Source organism: Haliotis asinina, chromosome 3 (genome assembly GCF_037392515.1).
Source record: "Haliotis asinina isolate JCU_RB_2024 chromosome 3, JCU_Hal_asi_v2, whole genome shotgun sequence".
NCBI lineage: Eukaryota > Metazoa > Mollusca > Gastropoda > Lepetellida > Haliotidae > Haliotis > Haliotis asinina.
In genome coordinates, this window is record NC_090282.1 from 82,505,428 (window position 1) to 82,515,081 (window position 9,654).

Consider the following 9,654-nt stretch of genomic DNA (forward strand, 5'->3'; position numbering starts at 1 on the left):
ATGGCGGCGGTCTGTAAATAATCGAGTCTGGACCAGACAATCCTGTGATCAGCAACATGAGCATCGATCTGCGCAATTGGGAACCGATGACATGTGTCAACCAAGTCAGCGAGCCTGACCACCCGATCCCGTTAGTCGCCTCTTACGACAAGCATAGTCGCCCTTTATGGCAAGCATGGGTTGCTGAAGGCCTATTCTACCCCGGGACCTTCACAGGTGACAAGAAAATAGATGCGTTCCATTACTTCTGAAACGACGAAGCTGTTTTTCAAGTTGGGTAGTCAAGTCAAATAAATGTTATCACAGCTGTGTATATTTTTGCCTTCATATTGTTTAAGTGATTTCTGTTCGGTGTCAGCCCACTTGACCAAAAATTATTCAAAGAGTGAGTGAGTGAGTTTGGTTTTACGCCGCTTTTAGCAATATTCCAACGATATCACGGCGGGGTCACCAGAAAATGGGCCTCACACATTGTACCCATGTGGGGAATCGAACCTGGGTCTTCGGCGTGACGAGCGAACGCTTTAACCACTAGGCTACCCACCGCCCCTTATTCAACTAAGTATATAAAGTTCATTACGTTATTCTGGCATTCATGTCACACTGGTTATATGTAGCGGGTTATTGTCGGACAGGCCCAATATTGACCACAGCAGGGGTGAATCATAAGAAACAACAAGGCTCAAATATTTATTTTGAAATATTACATTCTGAACGAGCGACATTCTCCGAACTTAATTATAGTCACATGCAACGTAAAACACAACTTTGCAGATTCAAATACCATTAGGTATGAACTTACAGAAACAAATCAGTAAAAATGCAAATTCAACTATTAAGTTGAAAAATAACGCGATGAAAAAAGTCCGCGTTAGTTCAAATGATTTACTAATTTTCCCCCAGCGCCAGTGATCGAAAGAACGGACTGCCCGACTGCCTGTGGCCGGTAAATTTTGAGTGGAGCTGCCTGGAAATTCTCTCCACCAGCCCGATTGTCTGGCTGAAATTTTTAAGGTTGACCTACTTTCAGTTCGTTAGGAGGACGATCATTCCATTTTAATTGTCATGTTATATTTTGATTTAAGAAAGATCAATGAAAGCTACGAGTATATTCCATAATTATACATGGACAACTCTTCAGCCAGTGACGATGGCAACAGGACACTAAAACTGGTTGGCTTTGTAAGCTACGCTATGATTGGATTGTAGTCACTTAGTTCAATAAGAACCAATCAAAGAGAGGGTTACTTACTCGTTTGTACTTGTTACAAAATGGCGCCTTTTTGTAAGTTATTGCAAAAAAAGTAAGTTAAAAAGGTGGGCAGGCAACTTTCAAGATGGGCAGGTAACATTTATGGGCCACCGGCCTGGCTGTCAGGTTGAGTTGAAAAATTATTTCGATCGCTGCCCAGCGCTGGGAGAAAAAGTGGTTTCAACAGCTGTGCTGCGCTGTGCCCAGAGCGCATGCGCAGTAATTAAGTTCGCGCGGCTTGAACCTGGAAGGCGACTCGTAAAAACACAGCAAGTGATGCGTGCAAGGATTGTCGCGACGGCTTGTTTGTGATTACAAGCATCTTGGGTCATCTACAAAGAGGCGCTGCAAAGAAAACATGTTTAACAACGATGAAGACTGAAAAATTATAATTTAGACATGAGGCCAGTAATGTACTAAAAAAACATGGTAATTGGCTTGATGCGTCGAAGACAACACAAATTAAGACGAGTGATGCATTACAACAACTTAGCAATAACAAGGAGATTAATGACACCATGTACAACCATCCGAACCTTATCAGCTCCGAGGCCCCCTATGCCAGAGCCACCATTGAGATCCAAAAGAACCCATCTAAAGCCAGGATACTAGTCTGCTCCAGAGGATCAGTCTTATACAACACTGCCCAGTTCCTCTCCCGCATCCTTCTCCCCTTTGGGAAAAGAGGGTAAATCCTACATTAGCGACTCCTCGTCCTTCGTCAATCAGCTGAAAGACGCCAGTCTCACAGGTACCATGGTCGGCTATGACGTCGTCGACCTCTTAATCAACATTCCTCTACAAGAAGCCATTGACATCCTTCGTACCAAGCTCCACACCAGAACAGACCAACTCAAAACCAAGCTCACCACAGACAGCATCATCAACCTCGCCTCCAGCTGCTTTGAAAGCACCTCCTTCACCTTCAACGACACGTTCAACAAATAGACCCACAGATTCCGTAATGGTTCCCCTCTGTCTCCTCTCACCACAGAGATCTTCATGACATCTTTCGACGAACCAGCCCTCTCAACTGTCCAATTCCAACCTCTCAGTTGGTACCGCAAAGTCGACGACATCTTCACCACCATTGCTCACCACAATGACCCCGACCACTTGCTACAACATCTCAACGCCCAATATCCTAGAATCCAGTTCACCATGGAAACAGAGACCGACCACCAACTCCCCTTCCTAGATGTCTCCCTACAATCCACAGACCATGGATCCAAGACCTCCGTCTACCGCAAACCCACACACATTGACCAGTACACCCACTACAACTCCTGTGATCACCCCCAGATCAAGCAAGCCATCGTAACCACCCTCAACAGATGTGCCAAATCCATCTGCCACCCAGACGCACTCAATCACGAACTACAACGTCTAAAGGACACATTCACGTCTCTCAACGGATACCCGCCATTACCTTGTCTAACCCCTGGATATTGTCACTACCCAGTCCAACCCTAGGATGGTGCCACTACGCTGTCCAACCGCCGATGGCACCACTCCCCTGTTCATGAACTAGAAGTGCTACTACACAGCATTGCACTTTGGTAGAGAGGTTGGTTAGATTAGAACGTTGACTGTGTGTCATTGTACACTGGTATGGAAGCTGGTTAGATGGAGAGAACATTGACTGTGTGTCATTGTACACTGGTACACAGGCTGGTTATACAGAGAGAAAGTTGACTGTGTGTCATTGTACTGTGATACAGAGGCTGGTTAGACGGAGAGAAATTGACAGTGTGTCATTGTACTGTGATACAGAGGCTGGTTAGACGGAGAGAACGTTGACAGTGTGTCATTGTACTGTGGTGGAGCAGCGAGGTTGACTTTTTTTAGCTGGTGATTGTTCATGCAGCCATTAACTGTTTTTGGATCTAAGATGTTGAAGCTAGACACTGTGTAGAAAAATCACTAAGGTGGACCTTCTTACTATGCTCTTGTTTGTACTCATTCCTTGCCAGCATGAAAAAAATCAATATTGAACCACAATAACTAGTGACTGATAGCAGGCGAGCAAGTGTTCTCCCTGCCGACAAATAATTCCAGGTTTGAGAATTGTTCAACACCACATTCCAGAACAATTTTGTCTTATTTCTGAATCAGACAGTCCTGTGATTGACACACAGGGATATGGTGACAAGCATCAGTCATGTAAGCGAGTCTGTCCATCTGATCCCGGTAGTTTCTCTCTGGACACACTTTAATTCTTGGAGACCAATTCTAAAGAGGTGGCACACATGGGTAGTTGAATATGGGTACTTTCTTGATGTGTTCCATATGGGTTAGACAAGTATTCAGTATGTGACAAATGAAGTTTCAGTATGTGACAAATGAAGACACAACGCACTAATGTATTCCTATACATAGTTTATTCTGTAAATCTTCCGGAGATGGCATTGTAGAACGGCAATTTACAAAACACTTGAAGCATCTTTTCACAGCCATGCATTTACCTAACACTGTACACAATTCATTATCAAAGAATTTTGTGACATATTTGAAAATGTATTTGAGTTCTAGCCCACTGACATACCATGCCCTAATTTATCATGGAGACACCAATCAGTACAAACATATAGCTTTTTTGTAGTCTCCATGCACACACTATCCAACAGACCACCCAGGTGATCTCCACATACAAACTATCAAATAGACCCCAGGAATCGGTTTCACATATTAAACACACAGGGAATAAACCCAGGTCTTCACCAAGACAAGCAAATGCTTTCACTACTAGGCTGCCTCGCTGTCTCAATCACATCATGAGTATTTGGTGACAGCTCATACTGTAATAATGTATTTTAAAGTATCAAGATGACATCAAACTACTGCCATTGAAGTTAATCTGAGCCAGAAATTCACAGAAGAAACTATCAGTCATTATGGTTTAAGGCTCAGAAATCACACGAAAATGTTGATTCCAGAAGTAGAATCAACTCACCATTATGAGCCTTATTGATTCCACTTCCCAAATCAACAGATTCACGTGCTTCCTCCACATCAGACATGTTCAGATTGTCTAATATGTCACAAATCCCTATAGAGTTTCCCTTACGATTCAGCATGTACTTCCTTATTATATCCGAGCTGTAAGCATCAACAAATCCTTGTGTGTTCCACCAAAGTAGCAAATGTGTATGGCTAGATCACATTAAACATCCTCCCACGCAGAGATGACCTGCTCATGACAACTGAAATATTCCCCTCCATGAGTGTTCACGTGGGTAGCATAGATTTGGGATGCTCCACATCTGGTATTACATCAATACCTCAGTAACAAAATAAGTCCACTTCAAGATACAAAAGCTGCATTGGTGGATGTTTTATCCATAGCCCTCCCTCAATGGCTCAGTTGAGTTGGGCTTTATAGCACATCGGCAGTATTCGAGCCATTTAGTGTGACGTCATCAATTTTGGATCCTGTAAGATTCATTTCTGACGTCTTGATTGACACACCTATTGTCTCATGATCCTCTTAGTTCCAATCGGCAAAGGTCAGGCTTCCATTTTGTCAAACCAGCGCTCCTTAAGTCAAATTTGTCAAATTTTGATTGGCTATTAGTCACAGCAAACAAGGCCATGTAGGTAGATTTGTATCTCAGGAAATACAGAATTTATAAGGGTCTTACACCCTTTCATTCAAAACAACCCTTTCATTCAAAACAGTGTGTAACTAATAATGTCGTCTGGTAATGATACTAACATGTATCATATATTTTCACAGATCCAGAGTATCATCTCACCCTTACGCTATATACATGCTTAATAGCTGAAACCTGCTGATACAAGTTATAATTACAGCCTACAAGCGAAGCATTGCATCCTTCTAGTCATATTATTGGCTGATGTACAAGAAAGGCTTCAGTGGAATACAAGCTCATTTACACTGCAACATATTCATGAGCACAATAACAACCTTCTCATGTTTCTGACTGATGGGTATAAAAAGCATTTAAAAATACAAATACAGTGCAGAGAGAAACAATATCAATAGTTCACTCTCACATGCCATTAACAAATAACAACTGCAAACAGAAATAGTAGAATTGAGAAAAATCCTTACAATATTTCAAACCATAAAAATGTATGTTGGTGTTTCAGAATATTTAAAATAAATACTTATTACTGGTGATAACTACGCATGGAGATGCAGGATGTTTCTGTACAGGTTTTGAGGCACTGTAAGATAATGTACATATCATGTCACAGTTGAGAAACCCAAACCCACAGCAGCTGTCAGTGATATTAACTGCATTTGCTGGCTAGTACTGTGCTATCTAATATGCATAATGCAGTAACGTAGCTGTTTGCATGATGTTGCTCTTTGCAAGAATGCCATGGGAACAAAAAGTTGACAAATTCAAACATTATCACATTATAACTGTTTGTCTGAACCCAGTACATGATTACCACACTGTGCAGAGTCTTTAAGTGTGGACCACAAAATCTAAAGTCAGATCACACAGTGGAACAATCTACATGTCTCTGGTGAGTGAGTGGGTTTATTTTCATGCTGCTTTTAGCAATATTCCAGCAATATCATGACAGCTATTTCCATGGGAGTAGGTCAATGTACCATAAATAAAATGAGCAGTATATACAGCTAAACACCTGGTGATCATGACAACTGTTTTGTAACAATCATCACCAGATGAAGGCAGTGATTGGTGTTTTAAGACCAGGATTCATCACCTGGGTTTAATGATGTGAATGTCACAAAGCTCACCAACACATTCCCTTGTGCAGTGATGTAGAGGTGACAGCACCAGCCATCCTCAACCAAGCAGTATCACATCCTGTTAGAGCAAGAAGACACACATGACTGTACAAGACTAGCGTGACTGGTCAAGCAACATTCTGATTGATCTGAGAAAGTCATGTATATATATTGCATGTATATTGTAGACATAATTCTAACTTCGCCAGAAGCAAGTTTCTACACAACAAATGCTATTGTGTTTCTACCTGAACAGGGTAGGTGACTGGGGTACTAAGTAGAGTGGATACAGTGTAGGACCTGGATCCCCCCCCACCCCCCCCCCCACCAGGCTTGTCACTCCGTGATCCTAGTCATGTGACGTATTGTTTAATGACAAAAGGTCACTTGAGCTCCATCGATACAAGTCTCGAATGTTTTGCATCTCTTTCTGACTATTCACTCCCTGATTCTGACTTCTCTACGTATGATGAAAAAGAAAGCTTCGGTCTGCTTCAGTGCATATATGATCAGATCATTTCATACACATACCAGGAATATTTAACTCAGGACTATAGTAAAACACTCTAACAGCCGACAACTTGTAGCCAACTCTTGACAACTCAAGCATGGTCAGGGAAAAGGAGGTTTCAGACAAGAGTGGTAAATTAGCATTGGTGCAAGCCCTAACTGCCACAAGTTGAAATTCGAACAAACCTGTAGAGGTTGCAGATTCTTTGAATAGAGTCCTCCTTGGGGTACTTATAAGCATTTAAATGTTCTTTAAATTCTTGCGACAGTTGTAACTATATTTTTTCAATAAAAATATGTACAAAACAAAAAACATCGTTTTTGTCTTGTGAGACCACCCTACAGGGCCCCTGGCCCCGTGACAGCCAAGAGCAGGTAACTCTTCAGACTATAGCCTCCAGCAAAACACTTCTGTTCTGTAAGCAATACAGACAGAATGTGGGGAGGTGGGTGGACGTACCCCAAGGAGGACTCTATTCAAAGAATCTGCAACCTGTACAGGTTTGTTCGATTCTTTTTCATAGAGATCCTCCTTGGGGTACTTATAAGCATAAGACAGACTCCAAAAGACTGATCTTAGGGAGTGGCGCTCCGTTCTGGGATAGTAAGTCCGGTCGAAAGGGTAATAGAACAGGAGGCTGAGCCAGAAACCTGAGAATTACCGGAAACCAGCTTTGAGCCGACCAAAGCGGTGCTAGAAGCACAAGTAGCCAAGCCGGTTGTGCGGTCAGCTGCAAGAGGACTCGTGAGATCAGAGGAACTGGTGGGAACGCCCACAGCACTCTGTCTGTTCAATCAAGCAGATAGGCGTCGTTAGCTATCGCTCTCGGATCCGGTATCCTTGAGCAAAACACAGGAATCTGATTCGTCGCCCCACAGGCAAACAGATCTACCTGGAACGACCGAAACAACTGGGAAATAATCCCGAATCCCCGATGCAGCATCCACTCGTGTGGGGCTAGTATACGTCTCGATAGCGCATCCGTGTGGACGTTGTCTATGCCCGGGAGATATACGGGGAGCACCCGCATGTCCAACTGGTCACACCACCGCAGAAACTGCCACGCCTCCTGAAGGAGGGACGGAGACACTATGCCGCCTTGCTTCAGGATATACGTCATAGCGTTCTGGTTGTCCATCTCTAGACGAACCACTTGACCCCGCACTGACTCCACAAAGCTCTCGAACACCCAGCGGACTGCTCTCAATTCCAACACGTTGACGGGGCGAGGGCCCCCCAGCCTGTGAGGGAGGTGTCCGTCTGAATCGAGAGGGGTGTCGGTGTCTCTAAGGGGATCCTCCTGGACAGATTTCCCACTTCCGTCCACCACCGCAGGTGAGGAATCAACCAAGCAGGAGTCTCGAGAACTCGTAGCTCTCCGAATGGGACCACAATTAGGCTAATGCCTGTTGAATGGGTCGCACCCTAAAAATATTCAAATGACGCCAAGTTCTTGCTGTGGCCCTGGGGGACTCGAGAAACTGAAGTACAGTTCTCTGAACTTGGACGATGCGGTCTGGGGCTAGGGAAACAATCCCCTGTGACGTACTGAACCGTGCCCCCAAGAACACCAGATCCTGCGTGGGGGTCAGGTCTGATTTCTTGAGATTGATGATCCAGCCGAACTTCAACATGATGTCCATCACTTGCTGTGTGGCATCGTGTGATAACAGGAGCCCGATGGCCCTCAAAACCCAATTGTCCAGGTACGGATGACAACACCTGCCCTGTGACCTGGCTAGCTGAGCCGGAATCAACGTAAGTTTGGTGAACACTCTTGGTGCTGTGGAGATGCCGAAGGGCAGAACCCGAAACTGATAACACTTCCCGTCGAACGAAAACCGAAGGTATTTTTTACTCAGAGTGTATCGGAACATGGAGGTAAGCGTCCTTGAGATCGATTGATGTGAGCCAATCCCCTGTCTCCACGGAAGAGATCACTGACCGCAGTGTCTCCATCCTGAAGGAAGGAACCTCTATGAACTTGTTCAGCCCCTTGAGATTCAAGATAGGTCTGAACCCTCCGCCCTTCTTGGTCACATTCAGCAGTTCTCCGCCTGCTTGTGCAGGGGACACCAAAGGCTCTGGACAAATGTTTACCGGGAAGCCGGGGCAGTCCTCCCTTTGCCCTGAAAAGGCTGCCGTTGCTGCGACTGCTGCAACGCAGGCCCCTTGCCTTTGCCTTTCGCCCTCTTGCTCCATTTGTGCTGCAGTGGAGCAGTCCACTTAGCACCTTCCTTCGCCGGCGCGAAGGGTAAGCCGAAGCAAAAGTGGGAGGCCGTTGGCGAGACGAGGAGGGTTGCTCTAACAAGGGCTTAGAGTCCTTGAAAGTGCTAACAGCCTCCGTGGCCTCCCGCACAACCTGCAGTGCCCCAGGGAAGAGGGAAGATCCCAACCCATAAGGCAGAGCTAGAGGAGTGCACGTCCGTAAGCTGCCGGCCCAACACTGCCGACGGAGAGTCGTCGGCAGCGGTCCCATGGTCCAACAGCTGCAAAGCAGAAAGGTAAGCTGAATGAACCACTACTCTCAGCTGCTGGGCCGCACACCTATACAATTCCTTGAAGGAACGATAGGCGGACCTCAACGCTGGAGCGGCCGTGGAGAAGGGGAAGGGTCCCTAGACACCCTGGCCTTCTTAGTCGACCCCTCCGAAGAGGAAGCTGCGCCTTTCTTTTTGTGTGAACGCTTGGACGGAGGGTCCTGAGCCCAAATATCCCCTCCCACCTTAAGTAGGTCGGAGTAAAACAAAAAGTCAGCATGTCTTGACTTTCTTGTCTGGGGGGTAAATCCCGCGCACACATCACGACTGTTCATCATGGTGACATTCAACCTGGCACCTTAGACAAAAGTCGTGAAGGTCCTTGGCCGGGATAGAGGATTTGCATGTTGAGCAGGATTTAAACTGCAAAGCAACAAATAACCCCTAGTGTTGTGTAATGTAACAATAAATGAAACAAAACACGCATGGGCGCGAAGCTAAATAACTAAACTACCCACGTAGTTAAGGTAAAAGCTATGTGCCACTACACCATAATTTATAACAAATTTATACAAATTGTAGTAAATATGGAAATAATACGGAAATAGTATTAATGAAATACATGAAACAGTGTAGCTGACAAACGCTTACTTTAAAAAGGCCGCCCTGAAACTTAAAAGTT

The 9,654-nt window shown here is 44.8% G+C and overlaps 1 protein-coding gene across 1 annotated transcript; it reads left to right on the top strand.

The window, feature by feature from the left end:
- The first annotated feature begins 2,254 nt into the window (after positions 1-2,254).
- LOC137279089 (uncharacterized) lies at positions 2,255-2,725 on the top strand. The gene has a single exon (XM_067811565.1). The coding sequence runs from the start codon at positions 2,255-2,257 to the stop codon at positions 2,723-2,725; it is 471 nt and encodes a 156-aa protein (XP_067667666.1).
- Positions 2,726-9,654: the final 6,929 nt, after the last annotated feature.